The sequence below is a fragment of the Microcaecilia unicolor genome, chromosome 9, assembly GCF_901765095.1.
Source record: "Microcaecilia unicolor chromosome 9, aMicUni1.1, whole genome shotgun sequence".
Lineage (NCBI taxonomy): Eukaryota > Metazoa > Chordata > Amphibia > Gymnophiona > Siphonopidae > Microcaecilia > Microcaecilia unicolor.
The window spans coordinates 74933079-74956354 of record NC_044039.1 but is presented as its reverse complement, the minus strand read 5'-3'; the positions used below and the strand labels follow the sequence as shown (position 1 = coordinate 74956354).

Genomic DNA, 23276 nt, shown 5'->3' with positions numbered 1-23276 from the left:
CAGACAGGAGAAGGGGAGGGGAGAAGGGGACTGGGGTGGGGGTGTTCAGAGGGGAGAAGGGGGCTGGAACTGGGGGCTGAAAAAAGGGGCAGAGAGAGAGGGGACAGATCTAGATGGAAGGGGGAGCGAGAGGGAGGGCAGACCCTGGATGGATGGGAGAGGGAGGGCAAATGGTGGATTGAAGGGGCAGAGAGAAAGGGCAGACAGTAGAGTGGATGGAAGGGAAAGGGCAGACAGTGAATGGAAGGGGCAGAGATAGAGGGCAGATGTGGATGGAAGGGGTAGGGCGAGAGGGCAGACATTGGATGGAGGGCTGACACTGGATGGCAGAGAACGAAGACAGATGCTGGATGGAAGGAAGACGGTGAAAAGATGAGGAAAGCAGAAACCAGAGACAACAAACTGTAAATAAAATATATATTTTTGTTTTTTGCTTTAGGATAAAGTAGTAATGTAGCTGTGTTAATAAATGTTTATAATAGAACATGTAAACAAGGTAATCTTTTTATTGGACTAATTTTAATACATTTTGACTAACTTTCGGAGAACAAAACCCCCTTCCTCAGGTCAGGATAGGATACTGTAACAGCACTATACTGTACTGACCCGAGGACGGAGGTTTTGGCCTCTGAAAGCTAAATGTATTAGTCCAATAAAATGGTATTATTTTACTTTCTATATTTGTTTTATTTCTGTTTGTTAATTTCTAAAGTGGTGATTGGTACTTGTTAGTTTTTTTCAAATTTACATCTGCTGTCTTTATATTTTGCACAGTACTAGGGGACAGTTTCTGTTTCTGTGGTGTTGCATTGTATGCAGAGCCTGGCATTGGGGGTTCAGTTTAATTTTTGTCTAAATAGAAAGTTTATGATTACTTATTCTATAGTGGAATAGGGTGTATCTGTGTTTGTGAAAAAGACATGGCTTTCAGTTGGCATTGATTGTGCAGGATCTACGATCTGTACTATTCTGTCTGGTTTCGTTTTGCAATAGGTGAATTGATGTTCTAGTGCTCACTGTAGTGTTTAAGATGCTTTCCTTTTCCTTGTGTGACTCGTAGAAATGACTGCTTATGGTATGGTAGAATTGCTCTATAGGTCCTGAGTGTTTTGTATTCTCGGTATGCCTAGTACTGGATTTTTTTTTTTTTTGGGGGGGGGGGGGTGTTAAAAAATGACTGGCCCCAGGTGTCAACTACCCTAGGTACGCCACTGCTTACATTCACTTGCATTGGTAGAGTTGGGGTCATCTAGGTGGAGATTAATGTCACCTAGGATTAATGTGTTGGAGTTATTAACACAGGTAGAAGAAATGAAGTCTGTGAAGATTGGTTGACTGTCATTCCAATTACCGGGCGGTCTGTAAAACAGGACACAGTTCAGATGATCGACCAAGGATTTGTTATAGATTCTAATCGAGGCAATTTCGAGTTCGGGTGTTATGGATTCAGCAGTGGTTTTAGTAGTGAATTGGTCTCGGTAGATTAAAGCTAGACCTCCTCCTGTCTTTTTCATTCTGGTCCAGTGATTGATTTTATATCCTGGAGGACATAGGTCAAGGATTATGGGATCCTTTTGATCGCGGATCCATGTTTCATTGATGAGGATTAAGTCGAGGTTTTCTGACGAGATCCAATCTGCTATTATTGTTGTTTTGTTGACTACAGACCTAGCATTGATGTAACCCAATTGGATATTTTGGTATGGGTCTGCTAAGTTTGAGGATAAGTGGATTTTTGTTAGTTGTCATTCCTTGGATAATGTGTGTTTTTTGTAATCTTTATTTCCTTAGTGTTGGTGTTGTCCATAATTGGGTATTCTTCCTTTAGTTTGGTGGTTGTCAGTTTTGTGGGGTGTAGAGTATCTGGTCACTCTTTGGTGAATTTGTATGATGGGTATATTATTTTCAACAAGTGGGAATCAGTGAATCAGTGACAGAGAGTAGATTGCTAGGAATGGTTTGACTATATTTATATTAGTGACCGTTTGGAGATGGATGGGCTACTCACAGTCTGATGCTTGGTGGATGTTGGCGGGTGATGTCTTGGGCATATTGAAATGATGGCTCGGATGGAGAGTGAACTCTAATGGTGTGCCACTATCGTCTGTACGCTGGCCTTTACAAGCTGCATAGTGTCGGCATAAATGTCCGCAGGCTAGGTGTTCGAAGTGTTGTCCAGGGCTAGCCTGGTTCCGAGAGGTAGCCTATGGGTTGATTCCAGGGTCTCAATCAGCTAGCATGGCTGGCCGGCAGGTCGCACTTTACGGTTGGTTGTTCGGTTATAGAGTGCTGTGGGTGCCTGGGTTCCGTGATTCCAAAAGTTATGTTGGTGGTTGGGTTAGGAGTAGACCAGTGAGTCGAGGGTGTTGGTTAGGACATAGGTTTTCCGCGGCTCTGAGCGCTGACTGGTGGCAGGCAGCTATTTAGCACAAATCGGCTCAGGTAATCCAACAGCTATGTCCCGTCCATGGCCGTGACAACCCTCAGACTTACCCTGTTTCTGGGAGTCAGTGTCTGTGCTGGCTTCTGCTTGTCTCTGTGTCTGTGTCTGTCTTAGGTTCTCTCTGGCTCTGTGTGCTGATTGCCCTACTGAACCTCACCTGTGTGGGCTTTGCCTCTTCCAAGATGGCTGCCGCCTCCTCCTCTTTGCCAGTATCCAAGATGGCTTCCGCTGTTCCTTCCTATGGGCTGACTGCTCTGTGTGTCAAGCCTCTGTTTGGTTGCAAGGTGATTGCTGCAGCTGTGGCTCTGGTGTTGAAGGGCTTTATTAATCACTTAGAGACTACAGTCCGGGCCTTTGCATCTCATCTAAAGGTCCTGGTGTATAGAGTGCTCTGTACCCGATTTCAGTGTTTGCTCTGTGTGAGTTTCTATGTTTGTTAGACTAGCTAGCTTAGGCACCGTCTGGCTTGTAGCCTGTGCATAGCTCTGCTAGTTCTCTGTGTGTGTTTCCAGTGCATGACTAGTTAGCTTAGGCACCGTCTGGCTTGTAGCCTGTGCATAGCTCTGCTAGTTCTCTGTGTTTGTCTCCAGTGCATGACTAGTTAGCTTAGGCACCGTCTGGCTTGTAGCCTGTGCATAGCTTTGCTAGTGCTCTGTGTTTGTTCCTAGTGTTAGACTAGCCGCCCTTGCTAGCCACTATCCCAAGACTGTGTTTGTTCCTAGTGTTAGACTAGCCGCCCTTGCTAGCCACTATCCCAAGACTGTGATTGTTCCTAGTGTAGACTAGCCAGCTTAGGCACCGTCTGGCTTGTAGCCTGTGCATAGCTCTGCTAGTTCTCTGTGTTTGTTACTAGTGTTAGACTAGCCGCCCTTGCTAGCCACTATCCCGAGTCTGTATTTGTTCCTAGTGTTAGACTAGCCGCCCTTGCTAGCCACTATCCCTAGACTGTGATTGTTCCTAGTGTAGACTAGCCAGCTTAGGCACCGTCTGGCTTGTAGCCTGTGCACAGCTCTGCTAGTTCTCTGTATTTGTTCCTAGTGTTAGACTAGCCGCCCTTGCTAGCCACTATCCCTAGACTGTGATTGTTCCTAGTGTAGACTAGCCAGCTTAGGCACCGTCTGGCTTGTAGCCTGTGCATAGCTCTGCTAGTTCTCTGTGTTTGTTCCTGGTGTAGACTAGCCAGCTTAGGCACCGTCTGGCTTGTAGCCTGTGTATAGCTTTGCTAGTTCTCTGGGTTTGTTCCTATTACTTGACTAGCCAGCTTAGGCACCGTGTGGCTTGTAGCCTGTGTAAAGCTTTGCTAGTGTTCTGCGTTTGTTTCCAGTGCATGACTTGTTAGCTTGGGCACAGCTTAGTTGTTAGCTGGTGTATAGCCTTCCAAGTCTCCTGAGTTTGCTCTGTGTATGTTCCTGTGTATGACTGGTTTGCCTGGGTATAGCGTTCCTATTAGCCTGGGTACAGTTTACTAGTCATTGTGTTGAATCCTGCCGACTGCCAGAACCCGGACAGTCCCTGCTTGTCTGCCTTGCCTTCGCCTAGGCGCCAGGGGGCACTCCTGGATCTTCATTCCTGCTGTTCCTGGAAGTCCTACCGGCTGCCAGAACCTGAGGGCTCAACCCTCGGGGAAAGGCAGTCAAGTGTAGGTGAAGCCTAGGTCCAGGGTGTTCCAGTTCCGCGGGTTCCGCTCCAGTGTGTTCCAGCCCAGCGGGTTTCACTCCTGTATGTTCCAGTCCAGTGGGGCCACTCCAGTGTGTCCAGTCCAGCGGGCCCCACTCCAGTGCGCACCCGTCCGGTGCGTTCCAGTTCCGAGTATTCCTGTGTAGAACTCCAGTCCGGGGTTCCGGTCCATGGTTGTCTCATCTCCACCTGGAAGGTGATCTTGCCTGCCACTGCCGCTCCACGGTAGTGGCCTATGGACTCACAAACCCCGTGCTCCCGGGGAAGAAGCCTGAAAGGATGCCAAGGTCCCCGAGAGCGCGGCAAGCGTGAGAGACGCAACAGGATGCAAAGGCCATGAGTTCGGCGAGAGCATCGGTCCAGGTGGGCTACATGCCCATAAGTTCGTGCCCTATGGACAATCCGAGGGGAACTTCTGATTTTTTTTTTGATTCCAAGGACAGCCTAGTTTCTTTTTTGGATCCCTATTTAAGGCTGTGGGAGTACCGAGAGGAACTTCTGTCGAATCCAGCCTTTAAGGCTACTCCTGAAGCAGCAGCGGAAAGAAAGCGTGTCTACTGGAGTCTGGTCCACTATAACCCAGTTTCTGACATGGATTCGGCTATCACGCTCTGCGAGTACCGCCTCAGACTTCTGGAAAACCCAGCTCTGCGGGATACTCCGGAGGCTGAGATCGAAAGAAGACGCCGGGGACTTCCTCCGCTCGAGCCACCTCAGCCGAGCAGTCGGTCGTCCTATGGTGGGTTAGCTCTTCTTTACGACCCCAGTCCACCTGTGTCGAGTCCAGTTCGAGGAGGGAGTCCAGTGGAACCTCCAGCTAAGCCGCTGAGTTCGGGCCGAGGGACGGTCCTGACCATGTCTGTGAAGACAGGCCGAGTGAGGCGTCGGACCAAGCCCCTGACCCCAGTTCAAGTAGCGCTGCCTCCTAAGCCACTGAGTCCAATCCAGGGGATGCTTCATACTGAACCTCCTATTCCAGTCCAAGTAACGAGGAAGCTTAAGCCTCCGAGGCCAGTCCGAGGAAGGCGTTCGATGGAGCCTCGGATTCCTATGCAAGTGGCGCTCCAGGTCGAGCCTCCAGTCCTCGTTCAAGTGGCACGCCCTTTGAAGTCTCCGAGGCCAGTCCGAGGGAAGCTTTCGATGGAGCCTCGGATTCCTATGCAAGTGGCGCTCCAGGTCGAGCCTCCAGTCCTCGTCCAAGTGGCACGCCCTTTGAAGTCTCCGAGTCCAGTCCGAGGGAAGCTTTCGATGGAGCCTCGGATTCCTGTTCGAGCGGCGCTCCAGGTCGAGCTTCCGGTCCTTGTTCAAGTGGCACGCCCTCTGAAATCTCTGAGTCCAGTGCGAGGGGTGCTTCTGACGGAGTCTCCGAGACCTGTGCAAATGGCACTCCGGGTCGAGTCTCCGGTTCTTATCCAAGTGACCCGTCCAGTCAAGCTCCGAAGGCCAGTTCGAGGGGCACTTCAGAGCGAGCCTCCGATCCCTGTCCAAAGGGTGTGTTCTGCCAAGCCTCAGTTAAAGTTCCGTCCCTACCAGGAGGCAGAGGGCGTCGCGAGTTGCAAGTCCAGTCAAGAGGCTGAGTCTGGATCGAGTTGCAAGTCCAGTCAAGATGCTGAGTCTGGACCGAGTTGCAGTTCCAGTCAAGATGCTGAGTCTGGATCGAGTTGCAAGTCCAGTCAAGATGCTGAGTCTGGATCGAGTTGCAAGTCCAGTCAAGGTGCTGAGTCTGGACCGAGTTGCAGTTCCAGTCAAGATGCTGAGTCTGGATCGAGTTGCAAGTCCAGTCAAGATGCTGTCTGGATCGAGTTGTAGTTCCAGTCAAGATGCTGAGTCTGGACCGAGTGGTAGTTCCAGTCAAGATGCTGAGTCTGCACCGAGTGCAGAGGCCAGCCGAGATATTGAGTCTGCTTTTGAAGATGAGATGACGTTCCAAGGGCACCGTGATAAACTTTGTTCTGATCCTGCCCTGGGGAATATTCCTGAAGCTAAGGTGAGAGAGACGTCCCAGTCCGGGCAGAGGGGTGTGTCCAGCCTTGCAGCTGAATCTCTTCCTAGTTCCAGTTCCGACCAAGATGTTGAGGTCGTCCTAAGTTCCAGTGTCCGTCAGGAGGCTGACCTTCTGCTGAGTTCCCGTTTCAGTCAGGCTCCTGAATCCAGTTCCAGTCAAGGGGTTGAGGCCAGTCCGGGTTCCTATCCCGGCTCCGCGTTGGATGCCAACCCGGGTGCTAGTTCCAGATCCAGTTCTGTTCAGACGTCTAGCTCCTGTCAAGATGGGAATGCCACTTCGAGCCTCAGCCCAGCTTCTGATGTCAGCTGGGGTAGTGACTCCAGCCCTGTTCCTGTCATTTCATAGATTTGCCAAGAGGTTCAGGACATTGTGGGTTCCCTCAGGGGAGGGTTACTTTTGAATTGGGTTCCTCTTGATGCATCCATGTTCCTGAGGTTGCCCCGTGGTGACTCGAAGGAGCTTCCTGGTCACAAGTTCTACTTTTGTCTGCCAGTTTTGAACTTCTTTGTGACTTCCAGCCCAGTGATTTATGTCTGGCTTTTGAGACCTATCAGGAAGTTTCACCATAGTTACCCCTGGATACCGGACCGCCTCCGGGAGACCGAGAGGGGGGTCTTGAGGAGGGGATACTGTCCCGTCCGTGGCCGTGACAACCCTCAGACTTACCCTGTTTCTGGGAGTCAGTGTCTGTGCTGGCTTCTGCTTGTCTCTGTGTCTGTGTCTGTCTTAGGTTCTCTCTGGCTCTGTGTGCTGATTGCCCTACTGAACCTCACCTGTGTGGGCTTTGCCTCTTCCAAGATGGCTGCCGCCTCCTCCTCTTTGCCAGTATCCAAGATGGCTTCCGCTGTTCCTTCCTATGGGCTGACTGCTCTGTGTGTCAAGCCTCTGTTTGGTTGCAAGGTGAATGCTGCAGCTGTGGCTCTGGTGTTGAAGGGCTTTATTAATCACTTGGAGACTACAGTCCGGGCCTTTGCATCTCATCTAAAGGTCCTGGTGTATAGAGTGCTCTGTACCCGATTTCAGTGTTTGCTCTGTGTGAGTTTCTATGTTTGTTAGACTAGCTAGCTTAGGCACCGTCTGGCTTGTAGCCTGTGCATAGCTCTGCTAGTTCTCTGTGTTTGTCTCCAGTGCATGACTAGTTAGCTTAGGCACCGTCTGGCTTGTAGCCTGTGCATAGCTCTGCTAGTTCTCTGTGTTTGTCTCCAGTGCATGACTAGTTAGCTTAGGCACCGTCTGGCTTGTAGCCTGTGCATAGCTTTGCTAGTGCTCTGTGTTTGTTCCTAGTGTTAGACTAGCCGCCCTTGCTAGCCACTATCCCAAGACTGTGATTGTTCCTAGTGTAGACTAGCCAGCTTAGGCACCGTCTGGCTTGTAGCCTGTGCATAGCTCTGCTAGTTCTCTGTGTTTGTTACTAGTGTTAGACTAGCCGCCCTTGCTAGCCACTATCCCGAGTCTGTATTTGTTCCTAGTGTTAGACTAGCCGCCCTTGCTAGCCACTATCCCAAGACTGTGATTGTTCCTAGTGTAGACTAGCCAGCTTAGGCACCGTCTGGCTTGTAGCCTGTGCACAGCTCTGCTAGTTCTCCGTATTTGTTCCTAGTGTTAGACTAGCCGCCCTTGCTAGCCACTATCCCTAGACTGTGATTGTTCCTAGTGTAGACTAGCCAGCTTAGGCACCGACTGGCTTGTAGCCTGTGCATAGCTCTGCTAGTTCTCTGTGTTTGTTCCTGGTGTAGACTAGCCAGCTTAGGCACCATCTGGCTTGTAGCCTGTGCATAGCTCTGCTAGTTCTCTGTGTTGGTTCCTAGTGATAGACTAGCCAGCTTAGGCACCGTCTGGCTTGTAGCCTGTGTATAGCTTTGCTAGTTCTCTGGGTTTGTTCCTATTACTTGACTAGCCAGCTTAGGCACCGTGTGGCTTGTAGCCTGTGTAAAGCTTTGCTAGTGTTCTGCGTTTGTTTCCAGTGCATGACTTGTTAGCTTGGGCACAGCTTAGTTGCTAGCTGGTGTATAGCCTTCCAAGTCTCCTGAGTTTGCTCTGTGTATGTTCCTGTGTATGACTGGTTTGCCTGGGTATAGCGTTCCTATTAGCCTGGGTACAGTTTACTAGTCATTGTGTTGAATCCTGCCGACTGCCAGAACCCGGACAGTCCCTGCTTGTCTGCCTTGCCTTCGCCTAGGCGTCAGGGGGCACTCCTGGATCTTCATTCCTGCTGTTCCTGGAAGTCCTACCGGCTGCCAGAACCTGAGGGCTCAACCCTCGGGGAAAGGCAGTCAAGTGTAGGTGAAGCCTAGGTCCAGGGTGTTCCAGTTCCGCGGGTTCCGCTCCAGTGTGTTCCAGCCCAGCGGGTTTCACTCCTGTATGTTCCAGTCCAGTGGGGCCACTCCAGTGTGTCCAGTCCAGCGGGCCCCACTCCAGTGCGCACCCGTCCGGTGCGTTCCAGTTCCGAGTATTCCTGTGTAGAACTCCAGTCCGGGGTTCCGGTCCAGGGTTGTCTCATCTCCACCTGGAAGGTGATCTTGCCTGCCACTGCCGCTCCACGGTAGTGGCCTATGGACTCACAAACCCCGTGCTCCCGGGGAAGAAGCCTGAAAGGATGCCAAGGTCCCTGAGAGCGCAGCAAGCGCGAGAGACGCGACAAGCTAGCAGCGTCAGCTCAACACTCTACAGTCTGCCGTGTCTGGCCAGATCCAGTCGCCGTCGTCAGCTGTCTGGTCGCATAAAATAGTCCTGAGTCTGCCCTCCTTCAACCTCAATTCATGTCCTACCCCCTTCCCGTCTCTAAAAAAGGTTCATTTGCGGATTAATACCTTTCAAATATTTGAACATCTGTATCATGTCACCCCTGTTTCTCCTTTCCTCCCAAGGTATACATGTTCAGGTCCACAAGTCTCTTCTCGTACGTGTGCTTAACAGTGCATGTTAATTCATATGCTAACTACTTAGAACACTTTAATAAAAGGCCCCCATGTGTTAAGAGCATGGCTATGTCTTACTGTTCAGTTGGCATCGTGAATTCTTTGCCCAAAAGTTGGCATTATATTCCCAATGACTTTCATTTAAAAATGCTCCCTTATAATGATACAGACTAAACCAGTACTTATTGTTCTCCAGTGTTTTGTCCAATTATTTAAATATTTTCATGATCCCTTATTGCTTATGTCATAAGCATCTTCAAAGGAAAATCATAGATAATAGAATTTAAAAAAATAATATTTTACACCCTGGAATGCTATAAAGTTAGTGGCTTTTCTAACCATTATGACTGCAAAGCATCTTATTCATTGTTATGTAGGACAATGACATTATAATCTTTTACTAAAATGGACCAGGGTTGCAGGTCCAATTTGTTGGATTAGATCTTTGATAACTGACAATAATATAATAACCTTGAAAAGAAAGCCTTTCATGCATTTATACATTTTTTTTGTTTAAAATAGGAAATATTATGAAGTTAATTTCTTTTCTAGGTATAAGAAAAATATCAAAGCTCTCTACATTGTTCATCCGACAAACTTCATAAAAATCCTGTGGCACATCTTTAAACCTCTCATAAGGTAGATGATGATATAAATGAGATTTTTATTTTGGTTTGAAGTAAGATGAAACCTGAAAATGAACTGTGAATTGCTTTGCACATTAGACAATATGTACTGGTTATGCACTTATTTCATTAGAATAGTGGCATATATGTGTGCATGTGTCAGTATATGTATGTAGATGCCAAAATTCTGCCTAAGAAGTGCTATTCTCTAAATGCACATGTACAGTATCTTACAAAGCGTGTGTTTTACAGGTGAGTATACATATAGGTGACAGGCATAAAATTATGCTTCAAGCACTGGCACTTGGCATACACACTTACACGAGCTCTGTAGCAGGCATAAGTGCTCCCACCTAACTTATATGCATGTATATTCATAGTTATGTTAATATTCTATAAAGGAAAGTAGGGCTTACAGGTGCAGCAGAACACTTTTTTGTTTGGGAGTGCCCAAGTTCCAACCCCAGCTCCAACCCCAACCCTTCCCTACCATTTCATAGTTCTTCCATAGCATCCAGCGTCCCTTTCCCTTCCTCCCTCTCACCCCCTCCCCCAATAGTGCCCAGGCATTTTTGTCCTTTAGACCCCCCTCATGGTCTTCAGCATCTCTGCCTTTCCTCCCTCTCAAAACCCTCCCCCCATGGTCTCCAGTATAAATTTCCTCCCTCTGACCCCCCCCCCCTTCTCCCATAGAATTCAGTATCTTTATCCTTCACTCTCCTTCCCGTTCCTTTCTTCTGACCCCCTCGAACCCATGGTGTCCAGCATTCCCCCTCCCCTTCCCCTCTTCAGCAAATCTCCTTCCCTTCTTCCTTCCTCCTCCTGCCCATGGTGTCCAGCATTCCCCTCCCCCTTCCCCTCTTCAATATATCTGTCATGCTCTTCCTCCTTCCCCCTCCAGTCTGTGGTGTTCAGCATTCCCCTTCCCGTCTTCAGCATACATTTCCTTCCCTTTTTTTCCCCCTCCTGCCCATGGTGTCCAGCATTCCTCTCTTCAGAATATCTCACCTTTCCTTCCTCCTTTCCCCCTCCTGTCCATGGTGTCCAGCATTCCACGTCCTCTCTTCAGCATAATTCTCCTCCTCTACTGCCATGAGGTACTTACTCCCTTACCTTGTTCCCCCGGAGTGATGACTGTCATCTGCCTTAGAGGCAATGCACAGCTGGCTGGCACAAGGCCATGAGCATCTGTGCATGCCCAAGACCTCCTAGCTTCTGCCCCCTCCAAACTTTGTTGTTTTAGAAAGGATGGAAGCTGGCTGGCCTTGAGCATGCACAGGTGCTCAAGGCCTCCGCTCCCCCTGACAGTTCGGCTGCCTATGTCCCCTTATAGAATAAGCTCCTACCAGGCACCCTCTGGGCACCTAGTTGTAGAATTCAACCCATAGGCATAAATTTTCAAAGCTTTAGGCACCTTCTCCCTGGGTAAAATAGATTAAACTCATCTTAGTCAGTCCTACCCACTTTGAGGGGGGGGGGGGGAGTTGCTGTATTAACTTGGTCTGCCCTTAAAATGTGTTATTTTAGTGTTCTCCCATAATTAATAACTACTCTCATTGCATAAAATGGGTCCTGTGCCAAAATCTAGTCTAATATGGTACTTAATATACCGCTAATTTCCTCGAATGGGTCCAAAGCAGTGTACAACAATGATGCTTAAACATACAGTTGCATAATTACAGATATAATTTTCACAGGTCAATATGAAATAAACAAGTCAATTATACAGCATCTACTATTAAGTATTCATGAAACAAAAATGTTTTAAGATTCTTATGAAATAAGCCAGAACCGGTGGTGGGAGGCGGGGCTGGTGGTTGGGAGGCGGGGATAGTGCTGGGCAGACTTATACGGTCTGTGCCCTGAAAAGGACAGGTACAAATCAAGGTAAGGTATACACAAAAAGTAACACATATGAATTTATCTTGTTGGGCAGACTGGATGGACCGTGCAGGTCTTTTTTTGCCGTCATCTACTATGTTACTATGAGTTCCAGAAACAAGTTGCCTGATAGGAGTATGAGTGTTCATGCTTACTGTCATGAAACGCCTAGCCACCCACCTGGGGTTACCTCGTGGTCACTTCGAAGGTCTATCCCAGCACAACTCAGGTCCACCTGCACCTGCCTCTCATGCTCTATACTAGCACCCTTCTCCCACCGACTGGGTCACAACCACCTCTGGGTGAGTCTTCCGCTCTCCAACTATCCGCAGTGATTTCTAGGTTACTGGAGCCACACTCCCAGTGGTCCCACAGTTCCCAGAAAGCACTCAGAGACCCAACACACAAACCACCAGGGTTCTTTATTAGTTCAGACAGCAGAGTCAACAAACTAAACAGTTTTATTGATACACTGGAACAATGAACAAAAAATGTGCAATCAGCAAACAATAACAGGTAACTGAAATATGAATCAATTATAACACTAACTAAACATCTATATATTGTCTAAACAGTACCTGGAAAGGTCAGGACAGATAACTGTTCACAGAGCCTCAGCAAAGAGATCTGTTTCTCTTTCCTCCTGGGCTAAGACTGAACTCAAAACCAGTAAAGTCCAAATGAGATGAGCTCCTGGGCCAGTCAGTCAACAAGATTTCAAATATATATTGCTTCTTGCTTCCTTTTTGGCCTGAGACCTTACTGCCACCCATTCACGTTGCGGTAAGGTATCACACGCTAAGTACGGTAAGCGTTCAACATGTGTCAACTGCCGATTACTGCTGGGTAAGTGCCATGCGGTAAAAAATAGAAAATATTTTCTACCACGTGTTTTGGGCGTGTACCAAAAATGGAATTACTGCTCAGGGCACACGGTAGCCGGGCAGTAGTACCAATTTAATACATGTTGGACGCACATAGGAGCTTACGCAGCTTAGTAAAAAGGTCCCTCAGTTCTCTGTAACAGCTTTACAGCAAAGAAACACTGGCCAAATAGGAGAAATACACTTCAGAACATAATCAGTGCATGAAAATATCCAATACATTTTACAGGCTTAAAACACAATGTTTCTTCACACCTCCCCCCTTAAAAGAGAGACCCAGGACTGCAACCTCCACAGACTGCTGATCGGGTCTCGATAGTCCAGTGTCAGGGAGGTTCTGGCTCTTCCTTTCTGAAGAGGCCATCAGCTTTGCCATGTTCATTGCCCTTATGGTGCTTATAACAGAAGTTTTTATCACCCTCAGTACATGCTAACAGTTTTAATCCTGTGTTCTTCAATTTGTGAATAGTGAGAAGTATCTTCTGACAGAAGCTTTTACCACACTCAGCACATGTGAATGATTTTACTCCTGTGTGTATTCTCTGGTGATTCATTAGCTGTGATTTATGAATAAAGCTTTTTCTACGTTCAGTGCATGTAAATTGTTTCTTCCCTGAAGGGATTCTATGCTGCTTTGACAATAATTTTCGGCAACTGAGACTTTTCCTACACTCTGTACTTGCAACTGATCTCTCTTCTGGGTGAAATTTTGTATTTCTTGTGAAGCTTTCTTCCTGGTTGAAGCTACTGTCATAACCATGACATGAAGATAGTCTATTATCAGTGTTTTTCTAATGTTCTGTAATGTTTGCTTTATTGATACAGCTATTCCCATATTCTATACTTGTACATAATCCAGATTCTTTACTATTTTTCAGGCGCTACATTGGCTCTTTTTCATACTGTAATCTTTCTCATACTTAGAGCATGTAAAATGTGTGTCTTTTATACGTTTTCTGTTGTTCTAGTTTTCCCCTTTGACTGAAGGTTTTTTTTTCACAATCTGTACATTTAAATAGTCTCTCTTCAGTGTCAGATCCCTCTGGTAAGGTCTCTGATAGGAGATCAGGTATAGGCTCACTATCCTGACACTCTTCTGGTAGGCTGCACACAGCTAGCACCGTAGCTGTGCGATTTGCATAGGCCTTTAACATGTTTACATGAAAAGTACGCTGCTTTGTCTTGAAAGTCCATAGATATAACATAGTTTGTATCATTCAGGCACCTTATGACCTTGTAAGGTCCCTCCCAGTTAGCTTGAACTTTATTCTGACGAACTGGGACTAAAACAAGTACCTGCTGGCCCTCATAAATCTCTCTGTTCCGGGTCTTACGATCAGTGAAGGAGTGGCCTAATGGTTAGGGTGGTGGACTTTGGTCCTGGGCAACTGAGGAACTGAGTTCAATTCCCGGCACGGCTAGCTCCTTGTGACTCTGGGCAAGTCACTTAACCCTCCATTGCCCACTGCATTGAGCCTGCCATGAGTGGGAAAGCGTGGGGTACAAAATGTAAATAAAAAAAAATACCAGGTCTTTTGCTTAGTCTGGGCTGCCTGCAAGTTATTTCTGACAAAGCCCACAAGTTCTTCTAATCTCTGCAGCATATTAACTACATATTTAATGACAGGGGTGTCAGAGGTATCAACTTTCCCCTCCCAATGATCTTTTATTAGGTCAAGGAGCCCTCTCACCCTTCGGCCATAAAGCAGCTCAAATGGGGAGAACCCTGTAGACTCCTGAGGTACTTCTCTGTATGCGAACAGTAGGTAAGGCAAGTATTTTTCACAGTCATTGGCCTCCTGTTTCTTTGAAAGTCTTTAGCATATGCTTTATTGTTCCATTAAATCTCTCCAGCAGCCGATTAGTTTCAGCGTGATATGATGTGGTACGTACAGATTTCACTGCACAGCGTGCCCACAGATTCTCAGTTCAGACATAAACTGTGTCCCTTGGTCTGAGAGTATTTCTTGTGGATATCCTACCCGGGAAAATATTTCTGGCAGGGCAGTGACAATTTTCCCTATTCTATGGAGGATAAGGTTACCACTTCAGGATATCTTTTCCCAGTCCGGCTAGGTACAGCTAGAAGCCCCACTATATCCACAGCTATACTCTCAAAGGGCTCACTGATAATGGGTAAAGGTTTCAGGGGAGCTTGGGGGTGATCTTTGGTCTTACCCACTCTTTGGCATGTATCACAGGTTCAACAATAGCTATGGCTCGAGATACTCCTGGCCAATAGAAGTTTTGGGTCAATCTAATGCATGTGAGTGTCACCCCCTGATGTCCTGCTAGTGGAATATCACGTGCAATCTATAACAGTTGTTCTCTGTATGCCCTGGGCACCATATGCTGGGAAGGTCAGGACAGATAACTGTTCACAGCGCCTCAGCAAAGAGATCTGTCTTTCTTTCCTCCTGGGCTAAGACTGAACTCAAAACCAGTAAAGTTCAAATGAGATGAGCTCCTAGGCCAATCAGAGCCCCGTCAACAAGATTTCAAATACATACTGCTTCTTGCTTCCTGTTTGTATCAAACTAAAGAAAAACTCTCTCAGTTCTGTTTTTACATCAACGAAGCACCACCTTCTGGCCAAATGGGAGAAATGCTCATTAGAACATAATGCAAGAAAATATCCAATACATTTTACAGGCTTAAAACACACAGTTCTTCACAGTTACGTATAGATGTTATATGGCTGGGTATATAAGATTACTTTTCTTAATTCTAGATGTCAAATAAAAAGTAGAACAGTTCAACGAATCATATAGGTAAACAGAACTCTGACCATTTAAAGTCTTAAAAAATTGGCACAATATCTTATACACAATCCTGGCTTTTACCGGTTACCATTGTAACTGATTCAGCAATGTGTAACTCTATCATATTTATGATGTCCAGAGATCAACTTAGCAGCAGTGCTTTGTAGAAGTTGCAATCTTTTCTGGAGCAATCCTACATAAACTGAATTACAGTAATCCAACTGAGTCAATACAAATGCCTGTACCAGCAATACAAACTTTTTTCCTATAAAAATAGGACTGAATGGATCTTAGCTGCTTTCGTTTAAAAAATACTTTCTTTACTACATTGTTAATTTTGTGGTTCAAAAGACAAGGTAGTATCGAAAATAATTCTCAAAACCCAAGTAATTTCTTCCACAGGAAGTAATTGTGACTGTAGAAATAGGTGAAGCATGTCCCGAAGGGATCATTAACAGGGATTAATGAAGGAACATCATCCAAAGTATTGCTGAACCAGAGAATCTTTGTTTCATCAGCATTCAATTTTAGCATATTCTGAATTGCCCATGATCTTACACTATAAATACATGTAGCAACAGCTAAATAAGTTTGTTCAGCAGTATCTGCTTCTGGAAGCCAGACAAAAATATCATCTGCGTATGAGAATAAGTAGACCCCTGGAACCAGAGATACCATACTCATGGTACTCATGATGATTATAAAACGGGTGACAGGGATGGCCGGTCGGGAGATCCAAGATGGCCGCGATCTGCTAAGACGTTCCATACCTCGTTCCTGTGATGCCGAAGCGAAGAGGGAAAGTAGCGGGTAGAGCTTCCCCGCTCCCGTCCCCTATGTCGGGTCCAATTGACCGTTTTATGAGGCTGCAGACAATTGTGCAGAATAGCAGTACTCCGCCGATTGGGAACGCCGGCGAACAGGAGACTTCGGCTTCCCCCGGCTTGGAAACAACGCTGAGCCCTGCAGCGCGTACTCCACCTCCCCAACCGCTCGGCGCAAGCTCCTTCCTCTCTGACCCTACAGGGTCCCCCTTGGAACAAGGCACGGGCCCAGAAGAACGTTGGGGTGAAGCGTCACTTCTAACTGAGGAAGGAATGGAGGGCATTTTGCCCAAAGAACCGCAGCAAAACGAGGGGAGAGAGACTGAGAGACGGAGTGAAGAAGATGAGCAGACTTCAATAAGGTTTGAATTACCTAAGGAGCTAGTGGCCAAGCCAAAGGAAGTAACCTTAGAAGTATTATAATTCTTAGTAAAGTTATCAAAAACCTCCATCAATGTCTAATCTGGGACAAATTTTCCTAAAACAAACTAACGAGCTTTTACCTAGGGTAAAACATGTAGAAACTGATTTACAAAAAGAGGGAGAAGAGATTAAAGCTTTAAATGAAAAAATTGAAAAAATTGACCAAAGGATTATGAAAGTGGAAACGTTACAAACTACAATTATAAAAGATGTGACAAATCTCAGACAAAAAATGGAGGTTTTTGATAACTTTACTAAGAATTATAATCTGAGGTTTGTCAATTTCCCAAGGATACAAACAGTTCTCCCTCTGGATATGTTGAAACGATATTTCCGTGAAGTTTTGAACATCTTGGAAAAGGATATTCCACCCTTTTCCCAAGTATATTATGTCCCAGAGAGGAACATTAATTCAGATAATGAAAAACCGTTGGATATTTCTTTTTTGCTTGAGACCTCTGACTCCCAGTTGGCGACTGCTGCTACATTGGTGGCGTCAGTCACATTGATTCCTGATAAGAATTGGATCTTCCATCTTTTTTTCCGTAATAAGGAGAAACCTTTTATGGGTTTTAAAATTATGCTATTTCCTGACGTCTCGAAAGAGACAAGACGACGGAGGAAACAATTTTTGCTCTAGCCCGAAGTTTTGCACTTGGGGGGTACCTTTTTTCTTAGATACCCCTGTAAGTGCATAATAAGGCTGGGAGGCAAGAAATATATGTTTACTGAACCTGCTCATGTATCAACACTTTTAGCCTCAGCTAAATTGGAGAGGCAACACTAGAAGGTGCACAATTTCTTAGCAGAGATTAATTTCCTCTATTTTTTCCTATGTTATATTTCTCCCTTAGATTTCCTAAATCTTGGATCTCCATTTATGGACTTGAGTGTCTTTGAATCTTGAAAGTGTAATGATTTAATTGCTCTTTCTTTTCTTTATTTTCCTGTGTAAAAGATTTTCTATTTGATTGACACTTTCCTAAACAAGAAGTTTCTTGTACATTTTGATTAAATGAATAAATAATAAAAAAAAATAAAATAAAACGGGTGACAGAGGTGATCCGTAGGGCACACAGCACTCCGGTGTTGAAGAGAAGACTAGACGAATTTCATATTTAATATAACAGTTTATTTACAATTCTACTGATTACCCTTAATTGGGATAGTCAGGAAGCATTTCTTGATAAGCAATATACAAGCCAGAATGAATGATTAAAAACAAAGCAATGTACAGCAGAGAGAGAAATCAGAGTGCTTAAAGCAATGCTATAGACAGACAAAGAGAAATTCAAAATGCTTACTTATTTCTTTGTTCCCTCTAGTTTTATACCGGGCCTCTGACTAATTCTCTCATACAACATTCCTGTGCAAGTCTCTGAATACCACAAACTGTTAATCATGTGCAGAACATCTGCTTTCTATTACCCCCCTATTTAGCCCACAGACTTTCTGGAGCCTGCCTTTGGCTGATGGATGTGGGCCCCATCATGTCCCAGGAGATTTAGTGTTGAACCAGCTAGCTCTGCTGTTCTTTGAAGCATTCCACTTCAATTTTTAATACTTTTATTCAACATTTTTATGCTTTTGTTCAACAAATCCTCCCTTTTGAGGACTAATTGTTTCAGGCCTCAAACATCTGTTTCAGCTCCAGTCTGTTGTTTCCTTACCTCCCTTCTAAATCTCCTCCCCCCTTGTTTGTGGCATTCAGTTTCTGCACGCTTTTTCAATATTTTTGGCTGACATATTAAAGTTGTATTTATTTTTTATTTCAGTTATCATTGTTATTTTAAAAGCATCCTGGCACATCTTTGCAAACATGCTAATACATGTTATACAACATTAAACAGATTCAATTGTACTAGGGTACATATTTCTTGAGGTATATAATTTATAGGACAGTGAGCTTCATCAAAGGGAAGTACACTGTCATTCATTCTTACTTTTCATTAGCTGATGTGGCATTAAAAATTACACAAATTAAAAGCATAACATTCATTAACAGTTGTTACAACATTCTGCGTGTAAGTGCACTTTATCGGGGGAATGTGTTCAGTTGTCATACTATTAATCAGACACCAACATGATGTCTGTGGGTACTTGTCCATAAGCAAGGCTTGCTTATAAATAGTCTCATTTGTCCAATGAAGGTTTTCATCATCTCTTACACAGGTATTATTAGGATCACAGTCATGGTTTTATCATTGTAGTCCCATATATCATAGTTGGCAAGGACAAGGATATGTGCACATATGATACACTCAGTCAAATTCAACATCTTGGCCGCTGCAACAAGTCTATTATCATATGTGTTCATTGTCCATTAACAAATAACAACAGTCCAATACCATCATGTTTAGGGACATGATGTTTGTTTATTCTTTGTCCATTTCAATGTTATTAATTCGTCGAATATCTGCTAAATGTATCCAAGAAGTATGACCTTCCAGACGGGCAGAGGTCTGAGTAAGGGCCGTGATAGCAAAAGGTCCTACATACACAGGATCCTTCCACGTTTTATGTGTAAAGTTCTTTCGCAGTACTAGGTCACCTACTTTAAAAGCACAAACATCATTATTCCCTACCTGATGTGATACATTTGTACGAATCATGTCACTGGTCAAATTTAGCATTGGTTGTAATTTTTGCCAGTACTGAGTTGTATTATCAGTACTTGCTGTCTGCATCGGGAAGAAATGACGTCCTGTCTGAATTTGGAATGGGGTCAATTTAGTACGCCCATTAGGTTGGGCCCTTATAACCATCAAAGCTAATGGTAACAAATCAAGCCAGGTATATGGTTTACCTGCTGTTTCCTTGTTTAAAGCCTTCAGTAATACTCTCAATTTAGTTTTTAAAATACCATTGTAGCGTTCTACCAAACCATTTGAGGTGGGGCGATACACTGATACCTTTCTGTGTGTTAAACCCATAATCGTTGCCATTTCTTTCAAAACACTGTTATTAAAATGTGTCCCGTTATCAGAAATTATTCTAGATGGACACCCATGTCTTGGCATAATATGAGTTACCAGGCATTGTACCACTTCATGTGCTGTCTCCCTTTTACATGGAAATGCTTCTACCCACCTTGAAAAAGCATCCACCCAAACTAACAAATACCTTTTTCCCTGCACTGGAACAATCATATCAGTGAAATCGATATACCATTCTTTTGCTGGGCCTTCTGGTATTGGAAGTGTCCCAGGTGATATTTTAGGACCTCGTTTAGGTATGTTAATATTGCATACCATGCAATTCTGCACAACCTGTTGAATCAAGTTATCAATTTTCAAAGTCCAAAATCTTTGCTCAAATTGTTGCCTCATTGTTTCCTTATTCCAATGCATGGTTGCATGCCACTCAGCCAATACCTTAATCGCCTGGCTCATTGGCATACAAGGTAATCCTTCTTCTGCATTAAACCATTCACTTCCCACTTTCATACATCCTCTCTTCAACCATTTTTCACTTTCCTGTCCCTCTGGCTGCCACATTTCAATCTTATCTACATTCGTAAGTGGCCCTTCCTGTGTCTGTCTAGTATTATACAAAATCTTTTCACTTTGCTTAACCACCTCCGTTGCTGCTGCATCAGCCATTGCATTACCTAGTGCCTCAAAGGTTGGCTTTTCAGTGTGGGCCGGGGTCCACACAACTGCAGTTTTTCTACCTTCACGTTCCCTTCTTGCCAAAATTTCAAATAGCAATTTCCAATATGTGTAATGTTGTAAATTTTTACCTGCACTGGTTATCATCCCCCTACGCTGCCATTTTAATATATGATACTGTAGTGAACTTGCAACGTAACCACTATCAGTATATATAGTGACATTTTGAGTCATATCAGTGTGTTGTAAGGCCGTAATAACGGCTAAAAGTTCAGCATGCTGTGCAGTATGATCAGGAGGGGTTTTATATTGTACTTGCATTATCTTTCTTAGATTCTCATCTACCTGCACGCAGGCAAAGCCTGCAACAGTCCTTTCACAAGCTCCATCTGTAAACCATATTAATCCATCAGATAAGGGTTCAAAAGTAAGACAGTGAAATGTAGGAATTTCTATAGTATCAATCTCACCCTCCAAATTGACAGGAAAAAGCAGATCTATTTTATTTCTCTGTTCTTTAGTTAATGGTATTATTCTTATATCTTGTCCTAAAAGTACTGCTTGATATTTTCCAAATCTAGTGGCTGTCAATGCTGTTTGGCTAGGGCTCAACAGCGTTTTAATCGTGTGGTTGGTATGTATTACAATAGGAACAAAAGGCATTTGTGCTCTCCATTTACCTACTGCAGCCACTATAGCTGTCAGTAACTTTGGTACCTCTTTCATTCCCTTTTCCACATGATTAAAAGAGCCTGACAAAAAAGCTACTGGTGCATTTACTTCATTATTTTGATTAATCATAGCTGCCCAACTATTTCCCATGTCTTTTACCCACAAATTTACTGGGCAATCAGGTGCCACTAAGAAGGGTACCACAGCCTCCCTTGAACCGTGCGGTTGGCATTCCAAGCGCACCAGAGTCGGTTCTGTTAGCCTTTTTCTTTGTTCTATCCCCGTAAATCCCACTGTTGTTCTATACTGATTTGAAAGCTTAACTCCCTGTGGTTTTGCACACAACACAGAGGTACTCGCCCCTGTATCTATCAAAAATCTCACAAGAGTTCCATATTTGCCAATTGTCAATGTAATAAAGGGTTCCCTTGTGTCTAATCTGAAAATCATTCCCTCCTCCTGACACTGGTCTGCTTCCAGTCAATAGCATTGATCTGGAATATTCTGCCAAGTTGGAAAAGCATTTACAGTACCCTGTCTCTGTACTGCCGCTCTTGGTCCCTGTGATTGCATCGCTGGCTGCTGTATTGCAGTCTGCGGGGCACTCACAGGCATCCCTATTACTTGTGGCATCAATCCTTGCTGTGTCTGCATTTGTACTTGGGGCATTCCTGCATTCTGATAACATTCTGAAGCATAGTAACCATATTGCTGACAAATCATATTGTTCAGATGTTATTAAAGATTTTAAATCACCTCTTTCCCTATTAGCCCTACACACAAAACTAGCTAGGAATGTGACTAATTCAAGCCAGATGATCTCTTAACACTGCAGGAATCTCACTTAAAAAGAGTCAAACAAAGTTAAATTGCAAAGACATTCCACATAGAGAACTAGAAACAGAATAACACATATTTTTAAAATAAACAGAGATCACCTTATAAGACAAAATCAAACTTATTTGAATCTAATATAAAACAATCTTTTAAAAGGAATAAAGAAAATTTCAGTTCTTCCTGACCTTTCTAACCTTTAACAGCCAAACACCCGAGAAATCAAAAACAGATGACATTCCTCAACCTTCAGGCTGGACAAAAGGCTGCTTTTTTTTTTTTTTTTTTCTACATCTGCATCTTGCCCTGTTTGAACCTTATACAAATTTATGCATTTTGTCAAATGTGCCGAAAAATCAGTTTTAGGGTCCCATTTATTTGCTGTTATGGCTGAAAAATCAATCGGGGTTGGATACATCACATGCAGAGCTGCAGAAAGAGCAGCCTTAATATTTCCTACGCCCGATGCTGCACACAGAGCTTTAAAATCCCCAATAGTTAATTGAGTTCCTGCTGTTGCCTGTTCTCTCCCATCTAATTCATTATCCCCTCCCTTTTCACTTTCTGAATCACTGGGGGGGTCATCAAGAGCCGAATACCCAGCGCATGGCACAGAGCGCTTTGACTTTAATTCCTTCATTTTATCAGTCGCCCTTAGGGGGCACAACGTGTCCCTGCTAGATTCATATGACGGGGGATTATTTCTTTCTGCCTCTTTTTGTATCCTATCTACATCAGCATGAAAGAGATCTGCTGCTACAGAAAATAAATTCCAAATTGTAAGATGCTTCTCTAAGCTTTTCTTCTGCCTAGTTTTATTTTTATTCTCTTGTAAGTAGCTCAGGAGAGATAATAATTTTGGACGATCAAACGACCCATCCTGAGACCAGCTCAAAACAGAATCTTTTCCTTCATATTTAACCCATTTCTCATGTATTTTTTCAATCTGTTTTTTTTCTAATGGGAATAATTCTATGACATGCTGCAAAGGGGTGCATTTTTTTGAACTATCTAAATCTAAATACATAGCATATACAGGAGGCTTTTCTTTCTTATCTGCCCCTTTTCCTTTCATTTTATTCTGACTATTACAATTTCTCCTATAAAGCCACAACCTACAAAAATATACTACTGCACCTAAACCAAGAAAATATACAAAACAGAAAACTACAAAGCTAAACAAATATACCACTAATAAGTCCACAATGTAATGTAAGCTTACCCACGCATCTTCTTATTTTTCTTTAGCAAGCTCAGGAGTCCTCACCTATATGTCCTTTCAGTAGGCTGATCAATCCCACATCCGTGGTACACAGTAATTAGGCGTAAACAACGCTTGCTTTGCTTTCAATCCTGTAAAAAACTTCATTAACAACACACACTTAATTTGTTATTCGTCTCGCCTTCTCTTTTCCGTGTGCGGCCTAATTGTACTCCTGGCTGGCTCGCCACTTTGAAGAGAAGACTAGACGAATTTCATATTTAATATAACAGTTTATTTACAATTCTACTGATTACCCTTAATTGGGATAGTCAGGAAGCATTTCTTGATAAGCAATATACAAGCCAGAATGAATGATTAAAAACAAAGCAATGTACAGCAGAGAGAGAAATCAGAGTGCTTAAAGCAATGCTATAGACAGACAAAGAGAAATTCAAAATGCTTACTTATTTCTTTGTTCCCTCTAGTTTTATACCGGGCCTCTGACTAATTCT

At 44.3% G+C, this 23276-nt stretch overlaps 1 protein-coding gene across 1 annotated transcript in view; it reads left to right on the top strand.

The window, feature by feature from the left end:
- ARHGAP8 (Rho GTPase activating protein 8) overlaps positions 1-23276 on the top strand; it is a 471174-nt gene that overhangs the window by 157364 nt on the left and 290534 nt on the right. Inside the window, 1 exon segment of the mRNA XM_030214314.1 lies at positions 9596-9682. Within this exon segment, the coding sequence (XP_030070174.1) occupies positions 9596-9682 (87 nt within the window).